We start from the raw sequence: 18,622 nt of genomic DNA, 5'->3' as shown, positions 1-18,622 counted from the left end.
TATAAAAAAGATCATTACTCGTCAATATTTAGATAGCGTATACAAATATATGCGCAGTACCCGAGCGTTTAATTATAATTAACACAGTTAATAGTAAGTACAATGAGGGAATAGTATACAGCGACATGTCATCCGTCGAAAAAAGCCAGTCACTTTGTTACATTCATTTAGTTAATTTTGGGTTTCCACATTTTATGAGCACTGTATTTCAACAATCGTTCTTCATTTCCGTGTTTTGTAAAAACACAACACAGCACCAATAGTTTTTTTAATACTACATTCTCATTTCTGCTTACCTTCACAATGCCTTAGCCAAAAACTAACTACAGATTAAGACAAGGAGTGGCTTTAAAAGAACAAAGCAAATTATAACAAAGAACATTTAGAAAAAAGTAGCTGAACAAACAAAGACATATTAAATTCATAAATTCGAGCAGCTTACCTTTCCGTTATGCCTACTCCTATCGTATCTAAGGTTTACAGAATCAAATAAACTAAAAGAAAATGAAATTTTCAATTTGCCCGGCAAATCTCGTAAAAGAATGAAGAATAAAATTAAGATTAATAATTTTCAAACATGAAGTTACAAAATACTGTTTAAAATTTTCGTATATGCGTTAAGATATTGCTTGTATTAAATAGTTAATTGCAGTTTAAAATATTTTCTGCGGATCTGCAAATAAATTGCATTACAAGAAACTTTTGTAAAAAATTTTAATTTTTTTATTTAAACAAATTAATATTTACAAACTGAAGAAAAATCAATTATATTTCTTTCAAGTTATATACATATGTAAAGATTTATGGTTGCAGTGATAATTATAATGGCTACAAAAAACCCGTTATCTAAAGGACTTGAGATATCTAAAGGACTTGAGTTATTTAAAGAACTAATATTGGTGGATGGATGCCGGCAGGGCTGCAGGAGAAATTCCGAATGCACTTTTGATTCTTAAATCGGACCAGAAGCATGAAGATAATTAAAAACTACGCGAATGCTTTTTCATAGTTCTCAGCAGCTGAGTATTACGAAAAATGGCTGAAAACTTAGTCAATACCATACCTTTTACCTTGTTCAGTTTTGGTGGTTGACAATGATCGCTATTATAATGTAAAATAAAAAGAAGCGCCAAATCCAAATTGCAGAAAACAATAACTGTTAGAATGGGTACAAAGAAACACTTCATACTCAGCAGATATGTTAAAAATTAAACCGTGTTAATTAGTTCGGAAATGGGTTCCGCAATGAAGTACTATTTCGATAAAATTGAAGAATTACGGTCCCAAAGAATTAAGATTCCAACCATACCAACCTGAATTCGACTTGTATTAGCGGATTTGGGAGAAAATGTGTCGCATATAGTGACGGGTAAATTTCCGGGAATTTTGAAAATTAATTATTTTTAATAGGAATGTATATTTCACACTTTCCCTTTTCGTCTAAAAATACGTACTGATAAAATATTGATACAAATGGGCATTTTTATCACTGTGTGTTTCTGTGGTTGAGTAGTAAAGAGCATATTACTAGGCTAATTATAATGCAGTCTTGGTTTTTCTTCTAGTTCTCAGATATAAAATTAAAAAGAAGTACGAATTGCTTTAATAAATTACTACAATATTTTAACATTAATTTCAAAATTCTCTATCATTACTTTCTATGTCTTCTTCATCATCACCTCCCCCTCTCCTTTTTCTTCATCTTCCTCTCTTGAGAAAGTGACCATTGTAATGTAGTTGATTTTGAAGTCCTCAGAAAAACAAAATCTGGAATTTTCTGAAGATGATAATTGTATCCTGTAAACGTAATTTTCCCAGCTTTTTATGTTGTTAGACTGTTTCTGTTTTTATTGTAGGTAAAACGAAAACGATTTAAGCTCCTCTCAGTGACCGCTGATGGTGCGGAGCTGATGAAATGCGACTAAATACTTAGGTCAATACCGGATACTAGTCTTGTCCACCACTCTTTGGAGGCCATGCTTTCTACTGATGTCCAAAGGAAATTTTTACCCCAGATATTTTCTGTATCCTGCTAACTTCGCCATAACAGAATTCTCATTCACGGTCATTTTCTGGGCTATTTAATAAACTCCATTCTGTCGATTAACTCCTCGGCCGCGCAGTTTGACCCCTGGAAGACTTTCTTTCTTTTTCCTGTTCAGCCTCCCGTAATTACCGTTCAGATAATACTTCAGAGGATGAATGAGGATGTGTAAATGAAGTGCAGTTTTGTACAGTCTCAGTTCGACCATTCCTGAGATGTGTGATTAATTGAAACCCATCAAAGAACACCGGTATCCACGATCTAGTACGTATTCAGATCCGTGTAAAAATAACTGACGTTACCTGGACTTGAACGCTTGAACTCTCGACTTTCAAATCAGCTGATTTGGGAAGACGCGTTCACCACTAGACCACCCGGTGGGTGACCCCTGGAAGGCTGGATGTAATAAATCAGCTGTAACATAAATTGGACTCATTCTTTCATAACTATATTTCCGTAAATTGTTTTGTTCCATTCTTAAGAGAAAGCTGTTTGGTAAAAAAACAATAAAATATTTTTCTAAATTCGTTAAAATACTATGCACTTTCTGAATTAAGTATTTGTCGCCTCCATAACAAAAATTGCATTGCTTATTGGTGGTTTTAATAATGAAATAATTTTTTCTACGAGAACCCAAAAACTCTCGTCGTCTAAAACATTAGCTTTTACCTCTTTATTGTGACTGACTTTCCTCTGCGTCTTTGTTCTGCAGGCCAGTTGTTGTAATCAGTTTTTATATTTGTACAAACTTTCTACGTAATGTAAATTTGACAGCAGACGAGTTTTACCGGGAAGCTTTAATGATAAATGGTTGATGTTTATCTTTCTCACTGTAGCAACGAGGTTTTGGTTATTTTTTATCGTTCTAGCGACATTAATTGCACGTTTAATCAAAGTGGATGCTGTTGTAGTGGAAAGGATGTACCGACTAGTTAAATGTAGCGTATGGTCAAGGTAACCAAGGGGTACGATAAAATGCTGTGCTTTTTTCTCTTAAGTAATTTTAAAAGCTTTCCGTAAATTTTCGGGCGTTATATCAGTATCAAAATTTTACGGGCTCCATACTCGTCTAGGACGATTGAATTTGAGAAGCTAGGTAATTGGAATCACTTCTGTTTTTTTTCTGTATTCACAAACTTAGCGAAGATAGGCTTCGGATGTGGAAATGTAGATCTGAGGATGTAGACTGATGTGGAGATCATGAAACTGAAAATACCTTCATTACCAATGATGTTCTTACCCTCAAACTGAAGATGCAAATCGTCAGATGTATTAACAACGATGTATGAAGTTCTAACCTGCATACATACACCTCCGTATAGTTGTTTACTACCGTTTTAAAGTGTTCCCATTTTTAAACCAGCTTCAAAAAATGCGGAGCGAACAATTTTTGAGCGCAGATTTAAAGACACAATGATTTACACGAAAATTAATCACACGCAAAGTAAAACATCCAAATACGAGACATCGCTAACAGGCGAAGATAATGCGACACCGCGTTTTGATGATGAGGGCCGTTCCACTTTGGAAGCAGCTCAATTTATTAACGAAAATGTATGAAATAATGAATGAATGATTGAACTAGCGAGGAAGGTACGTGGTCATCTCATTGATTACCAATCCGTTTAACTAGTACAATGATGCAAGGGGTTGGGGTTGACACTGGTAGATCGAGGTTTCAGACCATAAGAGTTATTTGCATGTATAGCTAACAGTATAACACCTGGATTAGTTACTACTGTTTTATTAATGACTTAAAACAATAATCCTACGTTATTTTCAATGTAAGTGCATTTTCATCTTTATTGTTAATTCTTTTTCATTTATTTGTCTGGGTGGGCTAGATGGTAAGGCCGTATTCTTTATGTGTGGGTAGGTAGAACCTGAAACTCATAAGTGAAAAACGTTAATAGTGTACATTGGTTGCTTAAGTAAATTTATTGAAATGAATATCAATGCGCGTCTAGGCAAACAAAATTAACAAAAAAAATTCTAATTTTTTATGGGAGAATATTCCCAATAAATAAATTCCTTCCCGGAAATATTCCCGGCAAACATCTCTTGTCACATAATCAAAACCAAATAAAATAGACCGTTGAAAAATAATTGAACTACAAACTGAGCAGTGGCGGCTCGTAGCTAAAATTAGTGTGGGTGCTGCTCCAGAAAAGTTTTTTCTGGGCATTTTCAAGGTCATGATTAAAGTTTTCTATAAAATAAAAGAACCGAAAAAAATATTAACCAAATAGAATAGCTGGAAACAGGCTAATAATCTAATTCTACACTTATTACATTCAAGAATATGGTACACGGTTTTTAAGCACATCTTATTTGGTTTATTCAAATAAACAATAAAATGTCAAACAGATAATATTTTTCAGTATTATTAAATAATAACTTAATAAAATGTCTCCTTAAAACCCCTATAGTCTAATGGTGCTTAATTTAAATTTCTATGTACACAGAAACAGATACGTAATTAGTTTATGCTAATTAGCTTCTCTTTCAGCCTTCCAGCATGTTTTTGGACAGATTTGGTTATCAAAGAGCTCTTCCTTTCTGCCATATTCTGATCACTACTGAATAAACAACTAAAAGAGTTTCATTTTCCTTTCACCGACTAAACAAGAAAAGGGAACGAACGTGGAACTTTCCATACACACGCGAGTAAAAAAAAACTACGTTCCACCAGCATGCTAGGGTCGGGACTGCGGGAGCGGCAGTGCTCTTCTCCTTCGCAGCCTCGCGTGTGCAGCTTCCTATGTCTGCGTGCGCATAACAGCAAAACACCACGCCACTGGAACTGTGAAGCGCCATAATTCCATACATAGATTTTTGTATCTTTTTTATAAACTGGGGCTTGGCTATTGATATTAAGCTTAAGGACTATATATTGTACAATGTACAAGTAAGTATAAAGAAAGACTTAAAAAAAGAGAACTCATTAAATTAAATGTTATTGACAATATCAATTGGAAATAGCGGATGCTACAGCTCCACAGTACCTACACGCGAGCCGCCATTGAGACTGAGTAATGGAAACGGTGCTCTGAACATGTCTTCAAATTAGAACAGAATTTCTATGAGATAGATACATACGTATCTTCTCATATATATAAGTAGTTATCTCATAACTCATATATGAGTTAGTAGCCCATATGCATATGGCTCGGGAGATTCACAGCTAAAAATAATAACGAAGCGATGGTTATAGTGTTCATGAATTTCAGTTAACAAAAGTAATGAAAAGATGATATGGGAAAAAATGACATAGGTGAATTAAAGGCGCTAAATTATAAAAATCGTTATTCTCCCTTACTACTTTTTATTTTGTTAAAATAAAGAAATCACAGTATTAAGATTTAAAAAGAAATAAAATGAGAAAATGGAGAAAAAAAATACCTTATATAAAAAAGCGGTAATAAAAAATAAATAAAAATATCACAAGGCGTATATTAAAATGAAACAGCTGTACTAGCGATATGTACGCGAGCCGTACATGTATTTGCTTGCTTGCATGTAGCGTGCGCTTATGTTGATATTCTTCATGCTTTCCCGTCAGTCCGGCAATACCTTCTTGCGCATCAACAGATTTTTCTAAACTTTGACGAGTTATAATTGAGCTATTTTAATAACAGTAAAATAAGTTAAATTTTAAATTAATACTTTTTTCATGTTTTCATTCATGTCAGTAACTTAAGTGGTGAAAATTGTGTCTTGTATTTATGTATAAACAAATTTACTTAACATTTTAAAAACTCATTTTCAGTATCCAGTTAAGAAGATATAGCAGAGTGTAAAAGAAAATGAAAGAATTATCAAATGAGTTTTAAAATACCGAAATGTGTTTGTACGTAGAAGAAATTTTTCCTCAGCTGCTAAATAATTCTTCCACCGAGCAATAAGTTCACATATTTTAGATTCATTTTCATACATTTTGTTTGTTTTTAATGTAAAAATGTTTATTTACAACAAAGTATAATACAGAATAGAACTCTTCCAATTCAATAAAAAGATCAGCTTTTTCATAGGAATTTATTAGTTCTGGAATCGGAATTAAAAACTTTAATTAGCAGTGAATGTACGTATTTTGAAAAAAAATAAAAATTGTTTTGATATACAGTAAAATCCCAATTATCCGAATTATGATTAAACGGAATTCGGGTTAACTAAAAACACCGGTTATCCAAAAAGTCATTATATTTAAATAATCTTTACATTATTCTGCTTTTAAAAAGAGATGAATTAAGTAACTTATTAAAAACTACAGAAAGAAAGAAATTAAAACCAAAATTCAACAAAATAAACCGCCTGTAAACAAAAACTATTCCTCTAATCAGAAGCCTAAATATTGAGGCGTCCAGAAGTCCACCTCTCCATGCAGTTTATTGACCCAGGCAGCCACCTCCGGGATCAAGGTGTAGGTCCAGTGCCCCTCCTTCGCACTCCTCCACCTCTCCCTGCCAATCAGCCAACATGCGGCCCCTCGCCTCCTCTCTACCATCTGTAGCTCTATCTCTTCTCTCTTTGGTTAGAAGGGCCAACGACGACATACCCGCCATCATCAATGAGGCATCCAATGATACAGTCCAGTAGAGCTGCGCCACCCTTATCGCCAGCCTCCTATATAGCCATTCAGTCTCTGGACATTTCTCCCCACTCCAAAGGCCTCCCACTATACCGCTACCGCATACAATATTATCGATACCACGAAAGACGCCAGCATTCTGCGCTTGAATGTACTAGGACTCCCGGCATTGACCATAAGCCTCAGCAATGCCGAGGACATCCTTTCCGCCTTCATGGCCACTTGCTGCATGTGAAGTGAGAAATCCCTTGACCTATAGAGCCACACTCCCAAATTTATTTTGCCGCTTCCTTCGGCTCTATCATTTCTTCATCCACTTGGACATCAAAAGGGAGTATTCAGCGCCTCCCCGTCATTGCTACCATTTTAGATTTCTTAGCTGACAGTTGTAGCCCCTGCGTCTAATTCCATGACTTGATCTTCTCAATGGTCCTCGTAGCTATCCCCACCACCTACTCCAGGACCTTCGCCGCCACTACTACCGCCAAGTCATCGGCGGATGCCATTAATTGTACTTCCGGCGGCCACTGCTGCCGAAGGAGGTCGTCGTACACCACATCCCACAAGATGGGCCCCAAGATTTGCTCCAAGGCAAATTTTTCCAATTCTTACGGAAAACAAAAAAAAAATAAGCCTAAATATTACTTTACTTCAGACAGGATTATAATATGCGCGAGTCATTTCCTTATTACGATATTATATCATTTTTGTTGCAAGGAGTCCAGTCCTATATTGTGATTGAATGAGTACGGTATATATATTTAAAGTTAAAACGCGACTTTTGTTTCACATGATCTGTGATAATTTTCGTTGATAGAACGGAGTAAACTTTAACAATAATGTCGTCTAAACGTTAACACGTAGTTATAAACACCGAAAAAAAAATTGGAAACTACAAGAAGAGTTCAAAACGATGATATTTCGCGTAGTATAACCAGAGATTTCGGTGTCGGTATTTCCACGGTTTCAGACTAGATTAAATTCAAAGACAAACTCGAATAGGATAATGTTAAAACATCGAATAGGAAAATAATGAAACCGTCGGAATATGAAAACCTAAATGAATCCATCTTTTTGTGGTTCACGCAAAATAGAGAAACAAAACTTCTGTTATCTGGCATAATGACTAAAGAAAAGGCTAGAATCTTAGCAGAAATGTTCGGTGATGAATATGGAAATTTTAGGGCCAGTTCAGGATTGTTGGACAGGTTGAAACTAAATACAGAATTGATCAATTAAATATTTATTGTGAGCAAGTTATCGGCCGATACAAACGCAGCCGAACTTTTCAAAACTGAATTTAAAATAAAAATAAGAGGTGAAACAAGAGACCAACTTTTTAACGCTAATGAATCTGAACTAACTTATAAGCTATTACCCAAGAAATCGCTTGCACTGGGACATGAAAAATTTATTTCGGATCTTAAAATGGCAAATACAGAATAACGGTGTTAATGTGTAAAAATGCAAGGGTAACTTTCGTTTTCAATTAATGTGTATCGATAAACTCATAAACCTCAAGCAATAAAAAATATTTCTAAAAATGCACTTCCAGTGTATTACAAACGTCAAAAAATGGGTGGATGACGTGTGATTCATTTGAAAAATGATTTAATAAAAAATTTGTACTATTGAAAAATCTTTTACGAATAAAAGTTTACTTCGAAAAGCGATTTTATTTGTCGACAATGCTGCATTGCAGCCACAAAATTTAGCAAGTGAAATTTTTTTTACCCACTGTTACAAGCCTATCGCAACCGGTATAAAAAAGTATTTTTGCAGCTTTTAAATGACATTATCGCCGTTTGATTTTGCACTATTGTTACGATTCGTCGAACAAAGCAGTGAGTCAACACCTGTGAAATAATATTAACTAAATGTTAGCGTAACTTTGCTGCAAGAAAACGGGTAGAAAATCAAACCCAGAAAATTTTTTTCTTTTTAATTAAATCACTTAAATAAAAGTTTTTCAGACAAAATAATCTTGTTTGTTTCAACAAAATAACCTTCTTTCCTTATTATTTAGCATACTCGGCTTATTCGAAATTTTCGATTATTTGAAATCGGCTCGCCCCCATTATTTCGGATAACCGGTGTAATACCTGAATACAGTTTACAAAACAAAAAGTGATCTTATAAAACTGAACTTCTGAGAAACATTAAATGAATGAAATATAGAAAAACTACATTCAATTGTACAATAAGAGCATTTTATAAAATAGAATAAAATATTATTTCTACATATTCATTACCAACAAGACATATCAAACTTCTCATTTAATCCGAAACTGTAAGCTTATGTCCAAAAAAAATCACAAGGATATTTTTATTATTCTTAAAAATTTATCGATTATGTAACACAAAGGGTTAAACAATTTTATAAACGATACGGGTAAATAAAAATTTCTGAATACTGATAAACAATAGGAAATATTAAAAAATCATTATATAATAAATTAAATAATTTGATATTATTGGGAATTACTAATATAACCATTAATGCCAGTAACGGCATTAATATATATCTCGCCAGTTTTTTCTGCAGGGTATAGGTTATCACAATAAGATAATTTAAATATGTTCTGAAATGAAAGAATAAAATATTAAAACTGATGGCATTGAGTAAATTTAAAGAATGAAATACGTTTATTTTAAAATTTTTGTATACCAAAGGAAGAATGATTAAATTAATCAATAACACTTTAACAATGACCTGGGTAAATGGTAAATTACACTTCCATACAACCGAATGGTTTCACAATAAGTAGAGCATTTCCAAAAGTCGCATCCAAGAAATTTAAAGGTGTGATGAAAGGACAAAATTTCAGTAATTGAAACCATGCTTAAGAAATCGGTTCATATCATATCATTGAATTTAATACCATGCTAACAGCACATAGCTAGCACATTTGTGACTAATTAATACCAAAGCACTTAATGTTTCTGAGTTACTGTTGTAACTCACTAAATTGCACGGATTAAATATAATTTTTTATGAAATCATCTCATATAATTATTTAAATTATATTTTATTATTTAATGTTATAAATAGCAAAAGGTTTGATGTGGACAACAAATGACGGACGCCTATTAAATTACGTATTCACTTCTTTTTTTTTTTTTAAATGAAAAGTACATAACATTTTATTTCATTAATAACTTCTGATTTTTTTTTTTTGTTATTGAATTATTATTCATCGTAAAACTTTTTTACAATGATTTATAAACTTTTTTTATAAAAATGTTAACAGATTTGAAAAATGTCGTTTTTTACTTCCTTGTACAAAGTAAAGGAAGCATTATGATCGGGAAAAATTTCTGTTTCCAGATTTCAACGGAAATATTCATTTTGTCCATCCCTGAATCCATATTTACTAGTTTCGGCGTGACGTCTGTACGTACGTATATGAATGTATGTATGTACGTATGTATCTTTTATAACTCAAAAACGATTAGCCGTAGGATGTTGAAATTTTGGATTTGGGACTGTTGTAACATCTAGTTGTGCACCTCCCCTTTTTATTGCAATCGAGTGAACCAAAAGTGTCCAAAAAGCCCTAAATGCAAAAAAAAGTCTGGATTTTAGTCTTTTTCTTAACTGCAGTAATAAGCCCTCATTGAGAGCTTTTCAATGATATATCATAAGTAGCACTTATATTCATTCATTGGTTTCAGAGTTATAACCAAATGAGATTTTAATTAATGAAATATTTCGATCTTAGAAGGCACATCGGTTCGAATCACAATTCATCTTCTCTTTTTTTTTAAATTTAAATATATTGATTTAATAATAATTATTAATCTCTCATTGTAAAAGAATTTTTATGATGAATAATAATTCAATAAAAAATGACAAAATATCAGAAGTTTTTAATGAAATAAAATTCTATGTACTTTTCATTTAAAAAAAAAAAGTGTAAATGTAAAAAAAAAATAAATGTATAAGTCATGTATTGTCCACATCAAATTTTTTCCTTAACTATTAATTTTAAATTAAATAAAAAAAAAACAAACAATATTCATCATTTTTAATTGTTTATTATACTTAACCAGAAACTATTTTAAACAGACAGTTTTTGGTTCAACTTACTGTAATCAAATTTTTCCCTAAAAACCTTTTTTTAAAGAGTGATTCGAATGTTGAATGTTTTGTCCATAACTTGCTCAATTTTGAGATTTAGGAAAGAAAGAAAAGATAAATTATAGAAAAACAATTTAGCTAGAATTTTTCTTTTTAGTATATATTTTCTTAGATCTTTTAGCATTAAGTTAATGCTAAAAAGACTGTCATAAGAGAAATTTTTTCACAGCGGTAGGGGTAAAGAATGGAAAAGCTTAAAAGATCATAATTCAGTTATTTTTTATTATAGAGAAAAAACAAGAAAACTAATTGCGGGGAATTCCTTAAGGTTTGCAGCAAACGAAAACATATCTTCATAAAGTCAATGGTAATAAATTTTTTGATTATTTACAGAAAAATTAGTTTTATCCCATTTGTCTCTCACAAAATACTGTGGACTGACTAGTTTGCCAGAACTCTCCAAGAGTCTTAATAAGCGAGTAAAGTAGTGTATTTTAGTAAAATGGCTCTAGACACTCATCAATGGACCCTAATTATTACACTGTAATTTTTTTCAACATATTATACTATATTAAAGTAGTTTACTATATAATGTACAGTATATAGAAAATTTATGACGTATACTCTTTGAACAGGGTTTCATTTTAACTTATTTGATCTACATGTGAAAATTTTTAAATTTTAAAATTTAGATATTTACAGTAACTTAATTACACTCAGTTATCCATTTAATGATATTAAAATTTAATTTTTTTTGACTCGGATGTAATTTTTAACTGTTTGTTACATGTCAGAAGTCAAATATACAAATTAACAGGTATGCATAATTTTTAAAGTATGATGTAATTAATCAATGATTATTTTTCAAGGTGTTTTGAAAAATTTGTATATCTATAACAGTTTTGTTATGCATCATTTATAATTTATATTAAATAATTTAAAAAATTTTTATATATTACAATAACATTATTAATCAAAAAGAATTCTATTAGTGGACATTTTTTCTCCTAAAGCATAATCTTTATTCTATGTCAAATATTTTTTTTATTATTTTTTTTTTTTGGAGGGCGAAAAACTCTTTTGTGTTTTCATCGCCTGGTATATCATACATGGTTGTAAGTTAATTACTATGATTATGCAGATAAAGCATGTACTAATATTTTTTTTTTTGACTGTTGGCAACATTTCCATGACAAATATATTTTCTGGCTGAAAAATACTTGTACCTTTTGTCAACATCAATACTTCACTGCTTTGACCTCTTTTACTTTGTATCTGCAGCTTTTTTTGGGATATGTAACCATCTACTGTTCACATATCCATGGCTGGTCAGGTGGTAAATCTGGTTTATTACTTTTTAAGATCATAATTATACTTAATTGCGTAAGATATTACAACTTTTTCATAAAAGTGAAACTTATTTATTCTTAAAAATTTCTGTTGCTCGCTTACTGAAAAAAAAGGTACACATGGCTACTTTTTCGTTAGCTGTACCACAACTTTGTCTTCAATATTTTAATTCTTTCTAAGACAGTGAGCAGAAAAATTACAATATCATTTAAAACTAATGTATAAGATTCGTGTCGATTTTCTTGGTTATCAATTACAGATTAGAATTTCCCTCTGTTGTAGTTCAACAGTCCCCACAAGAACTCTTATCTTAAAAGTGCAGGGTATAGGGGTACTGTGGTATTTTAGCTGCTTATACAGTATTTCTTCACATTGTACACATGTTACAACCAAATCTGCTCTAATTATTTATGCTATTTATATATAAAAATTACACATTGTTCAACATAGACATTCACACATTTCAAACATCTGTTTTCCTTCACACATAATCACATCATGTTGTGGGGAGCAAGACTGTAAACTCTCTTTCCCTACAACCTAATCAAAGTTACTGTAATTAATGAATAGGAGCTAGTAACCACTGTAACCGTGAAATAAGGTAATAATGGCAGTCAGTGCCTTGGAGCCAGTATTTCTGAAGTCAGTTAGGTGTTGAGTAAATATAGATTTATAACAAAACATTATCATACCACCAGTAAATCCTGAACCTTTAGATTAGAATGAAAGAAAATCTCTATCACTAGGAAAACCTTGATGGAACATCACTGGCTATAGGAAGGAATTCTTAACAGAAAAACTCTAGTCTTGTAGGTTGGTGGGTAGCTATTAGGTTAACATCTGATACTATGTAGAAGTCCTTACTACAAATCCTGATAAAGGAATAAGCTAGATTTTTAAGTATTTTTACATAGCTGTGAAAGTAATTCTCTTAATGATAAATAATAATATTTAACAGTAGGTTATGAACAGCAGACCTCAGAAAAAGGAAAGTAAAAAATACAAGTTCAAATTCAGGTCTAGATATTTTGGTTCCCCATAAAATAACACATGGTTCTCTGCCAAATTAATTTTATTCTATATTTATAGCTCAATAGATCATTGTCATCACCTGTCGGAAGAATGAACTGTGCTGTATTTCTTTGAATGTATTCTTGAAGCAAATTTCCATGTTATTCAAAGTAGATCTATTTTAATTTCTTTTTTAAAATAGTTTACCATATGTTTATGATTATTATGAATTTTTTTTTAAATATAATTTTGTATGATAAAAATAATAATGATTTTGTTTTTTATAACTCAGTAACTTACTGAGTAACTTACACGTTGATGTGATGTAAAATAAAAATATAATATAAAAATAATATTAAAGATTTTGATCTTTAAATCTGTTCAAAGGAATAAAAACATTTACAAAAAAAAGAAATATAAGATTTCAGGAATCAGTGCTAATAAAATTTATTCTGTTATTCAAAATGTTGATACAAACTTGTGAAGTATTTCGAGATTGTTGTTTCTCAAATTCACTATATTTAGTCACTGAATCATTAATTACAATCTTTAACACTGATTTTCAAAAATGAGTTACAAAATTTGAATTTGTTTTAATACAATAATAACAATATTTTTTATGCAAATATTTTTTACTTTCATTAGTGACTATTTAAACCACTCATAAAAAAAGTATGAAAATAATTCTGAAGCAACTTTCTTACAGGTTACATTCAACTTGTGTATGTATACACTGGAAGTTTTATTTTAATATTTTCTAATGTTCTTGATTTGAAAGTTTATATAATAAACATTTGTAGGATTAAAACCCATTTATTGAAACATGAAGAAAAAGAAAATTTCTTGCAGCATTCTAACAAGAGAACATTATGTACAAATATTCAAAGTTCCAGCATAATAAATGTAAGAATTTACTTATACGATATTGTAAAAATTCAAAGTCAAACTAAGTTTGTAAAAAAGTAATAATCAATGTTGTGGGTTGGAATTAACGTTTACATTACTTCAGCAAATTGCTTTTGTGTATATTTTGTTGTTAATTCTCTGTTGTATTTACATATACAATATTATGTAATTAAAATGTATACATGTCATATTTTATTGAAATTTTCTGTTTTCAATTTTTATAATAATTTTCTTAAAACATGAAATACCTGTAAAAGATTGTTAACTGTATCCCTCACAAATGATGGCCCTATTACAATTGTTTTTCTAAAAGGAAATTTTTTTTACAATTTATTTATATAAATAAACAAATAATTATGAACTGTAGTTTTTAATTGGTTTACAGAAAAACCAAGTTTAATTGATTTTAAAATGAAAAAATAAGGATTAGTGATTTTTTTTCTTTTTTATATCAGGCAAAATGTGATTTATTTTATATGTTCGGTAATCCTTTGAAATAAGTATATATCTCATATTTATTTTTGAAGTAGGTTTATGAAACAATTTACTACCAAAAAATACAGTTTTGAACAAAAATGTTTAAATTTTATAAAATACCAATAAAAAATATAAATATTATTTTACAAATTTTATATTTTTTGTAGCCAAAGTATTACAATACTTTATTTAGTACTGATATTATATTTTTGATAGTAATTTCTGTGTTTCATTATTTCTATGCAACTGGACAGCTCTGATGATGGTTTGAATTAAATACTGTAAAATAAAATTGTGAAAAAAATCTGTTTTTCTATTCTTCTTATTTGTATATTTTACTTACTAATAATAAAAAAATATTGCATCATTCTTTTTAAAGCAATACTTTTGTTAAAATAATAACGTGACAAACGTTTAGGATAACAAATGCAATATTATTACACTAAAAATCTATTTTACATTGTGTCGTAAGTATAAAAATAGAATTTAATTTGTAGAAATAAATATGTTATACTTTATCATTGTATTGATGGTAAAAACACTATACATATAGTAAGGGAAAATTTCTTAAATTTTAACTAAATCAAATATTTGTTAAAACCAAGACAAAAGTAATTTTATCAATAATTCTTAGAAGTTGGTGGAATCTTTGTCAGATAATATTTTACATTATTATGCTCATTACAAATACAAATTGTCAGAAATAAACAAATTAATAATTTTGTTTAAAAAAAAATTAAAATCTTTAAAAGATAGCATAGTGCTATAAAATATGACTGATTATTAACAAAAATAAAAAAAAAACTACATATTTTGAAAAGTAAAAATAAATAATTTTTCATTCTGTTAACATGTTATCATGAATCTTATAAACTCCAACTGAATTTTAGAATTAATTTTAATTACTGTCTCTTAAGAAATTATTTACCAAGTAGAATAAATAATTTTATTCTTCTTGTTATCTCTACTAATAAAGAAATTCAAATTTTTTACAATTTCTATTGTGGCTTAAGTAGAATATTTTATGACTATCTTTAAAAAAAAAAGTTTTTTTTTTATTATTGCAGAGCTTGGTATAATAAAAATCATTAAAAAGCGCCTATGTAATAAATAATAACAACACATTTAAAAGAAAAGTGAAATTATAATTTAAAATTTCTCGCGATTTAAAAATAAAGATTTATTTTATCATTAAATAGCTACTTATATAATGTTAACAGTGGTAACTAAGCCGTCAGCTGTTCACCGAATGGCAGGTAATAGGTTGTGGAGGGAGTATATACATATATATGTACCTGTCCCATCTATGCTGACACTGGAGTTCTCCACAATTACTGAGGCCCCCGTCGGCACCAGAATAGGCGGCTCGTTCATCCTGCAGGTCAAAGGTCACCATCAGCTCTCTACTCCTCTTTGAGACGACGTCGATTCTTCACTGCATCTTTTCATCAGTGGTCGAGATGCGCGCGCACTTTTTATCAAACCAAATAGTTCAAACAGTCATCTTTATCTCTCTTTATTTGACATTGTCCTCCACCCTCAGCGAATAGCAGGTTATTCCTCCCATTTTTAATTATTTTATAAACAAATTAAAATGACAAAATTAATCAACATTGCCGCAGAGTGTTTTATTACAATAAATTATTCTTAGTAGAAACCGATCAGGTCTTAACGAATGTATAATTACTTCGTTAGCATGATGTGAATAATTAAGCTCTTTAGAGGCAGAACAGATAAAAGGAAAATCTGTAAACGAAGACTACCCAGTTTTAATATTTTGGCAATATGGAAAAATCAGTTAGTTCTGCTACTGTTTTTTTTTTTCAAACTACCATTACGTTTATGTTTTATTTTTCTTTGTTTGAAGAAGTAAAAATTTTCGGCTGAAACAGTACCATTTTTAATTTGTCTGCTAGGGAGATTAATTAATGAATATTTAAAGCACAAGTTTTTTCAAAATTTATCGTTTAAGTAAGCTTTATTTAATTGAGGGAATCTATTAAAACCTGAAAAAAAAACAGGCATTAGTTGATGAGGATCAAACGTAATAGTGTCGTGTGCAAAAAAACGGTGCGTTTTTACAGACTTGTCTGTGTCTAGTGACCTTATACAGCAATGAATTTATACGTCTTCGGATAAGTTCATTTTTTTCACTTGAGCGTTGAAAAAGGATGAATTTAGTAACTCAAACAAAAGTTATAATACACCTAAACTCTCTCCTTACAAAAGTCGATTGTTTCTTATTTCGGCGTTATATGACATCCAGATAAAGTATTGTCCCTTAGGTTGCCCCCATTAAATATTTTAAATTTTTATTGAAAACGCTGGTGCGATGAAAGATCACCAAAATATGATTGCGCGTCATTTTTTATGTTTTAATAATTGGTTATATGTACTAGTACTTATTCTTAGATTAATTTTTTATTTACATTTTTAAACGGTTGTAGCACGGCTTGCGTAGTACTTCTTTTTAGTTTAACGAATAGAAAATAATGCTACTATAAGAATATAATTTTTATATAAATCATATCTTTATTTCTCATTAAAATGCCCAATTAATTATCACCATACTTTCGAACTGAATGAAACAGCCTTCATTATTTTCAAAAATATTAAGAAATTCGTCGGTATTGCCAACGATTAAATTTTTTTCAATAAAATTACCATTTTACAGAAAATGGATCAGAAAGTTGAGGTTATGTAAGTAACCTTACATAACGTCAAAAGTTTTATTTTAATAAAGCGTCATATTTACTGTGTATCATTGTGAATTGTTCAAATCAAACGATTATTTTCATTTTAATTCGAAATATTATGAATCATAACCGTGAAATGAATTTTGGATAATCTCAAACGTTTTCATATTTGTCATGGAATATTCCTAAGAATCTGTTTAAATAAAAAAAAAAACAAACAGGATTTTTATGAGTAATGAATTCTTTTGTTTTAGTATAATACTCATTTTTGAAACCGTTTGTAATATAAAAAATCTGATGTGGGCACCACATAATTTCCTTATACGCCTATTAAATTACATACACACATTTTTTTAAAATGAAAAGTACATAAAATTTTATTTCATTAATAAGTTCTGATATTTTTTCATATATTATTTTTTTTTATTATTACTGAATTACTAATAGACCCGGCAATATTTCGCTATTGCTAGATTTGAGTATATATATATATATATATATACACATTAAATGAACACAATTGAAAGTTTGATAAACCATTAACAAAATGAACATTATGGAACTTTACAAAATTTAACCTTTCCATTTTTCTCCTTTTACCCTTTCTACCTTTCCCCTTTTCCGTTCCCCATTTCCTTTCGCCAATTTAATTTTACCATATTACCTTTCCCTTTCTCTGCAATAAAAAGAGGAGGTGCACAACTAGATGTTACAACAGTCCTAAATCCAAAATTTCAACATACTACGGCTAATCGTTTTTGAATTGCAGATACATACGTACGTTCGTACTTACATACATACGTACGTACAGACGTCACGCCGAACTAGTCAAAATGAATATTTCCATTGAAATCTGAAAACCGAAATTTTTGGCGATCACAGTACTTCCTTTATTCGTACAAGGAAGGAAAAAGATATTCAAAAACTTTATAAGATTTTTCCCGTTTAACTTATTATATAACCATAGTAGACATAATCTATAATTTTTTTTTTTACTGCTCGTGAAGGTTCTATTATGTTTGTAACACAAAAATTTGAAACGGAATTTAATCCTTAAGTTCACAAAAAATTACTGGATGAAGGATTGTCTGATCTGGCGTTCATGGATTACCAAATTTCCTCAAGGCTCAGTAGCCTAAGATTTAAAATGTGAACTTAAATCTTACTCGTGTTTTTAAAACAGGAAGTAGAATATGAAACAGAAGAAGAGTATGTTTTTTTATACATTTTTTCATGTATACATAACAAATATTTTCAAAATCCAGATGTGATTTAGAATATTTGTTACTACCATAAACATATCCAATTTTTTTTTTTCATCTGTCAAACATTAAAATAATAAAAATTATGTACAGAGTAAAATTAGTACATCCGGATCTAATATGTATAACGAAGCACAATTAGTAATGAGTTCTTTCAGTTTCATGTACAAATGGCCATAAAATTAAACTCGATCATTCGTGAAAAAC

General features: G+C 30.2%; 1 protein-coding gene across 4 annotated transcripts in view; it reads right to left on the bottom strand.

Annotated features, from left to right (window-relative positions):
- The window catches only part of Hnf4 (Hepatocyte nuclear factor 4), a 126,158-nt gene extending 110,249 nt beyond the window's left edge, over positions 1 to 15,909 (bottom strand). For 2 of the 4 annotated variants that reach the window (XM_075361079.1, XM_075361081.1), the window contains exon 1: positions 15,753 to 15,906. In XM_075361079.1, coding sequence (XP_075217194.1) covers positions 15,753 to 15,831 — 79 coding nt within the window. In that variant the 5' untranslated portion in view covers positions 15,832 to 15,906. Of the gene's footprint in view, positions 1 to 15,752 lie in introns of all 4 variants that reach the window. The other 2 variants (XM_075361083.1, XM_075361085.1) reach the window with 2 other exon arrangements.
- Between the last annotated feature and the right edge of the window lie 2,713 nt (positions 15,910 to 18,622).

Source organism: Lycorma delicatula, chromosome 3 (assembly GCF_047948215.1).
Source record: "Lycorma delicatula isolate Av1 chromosome 3, ASM4794821v1, whole genome shotgun sequence".
Classification (NCBI taxonomy): Eukaryota; Metazoa; Arthropoda; class Insecta; order Hemiptera; family Fulgoridae; genus Lycorma; species Lycorma delicatula.
Note: the sequence above shows the minus strand (reverse complement) of the source record. Positions and strands in the feature narration are given on the sequence as shown.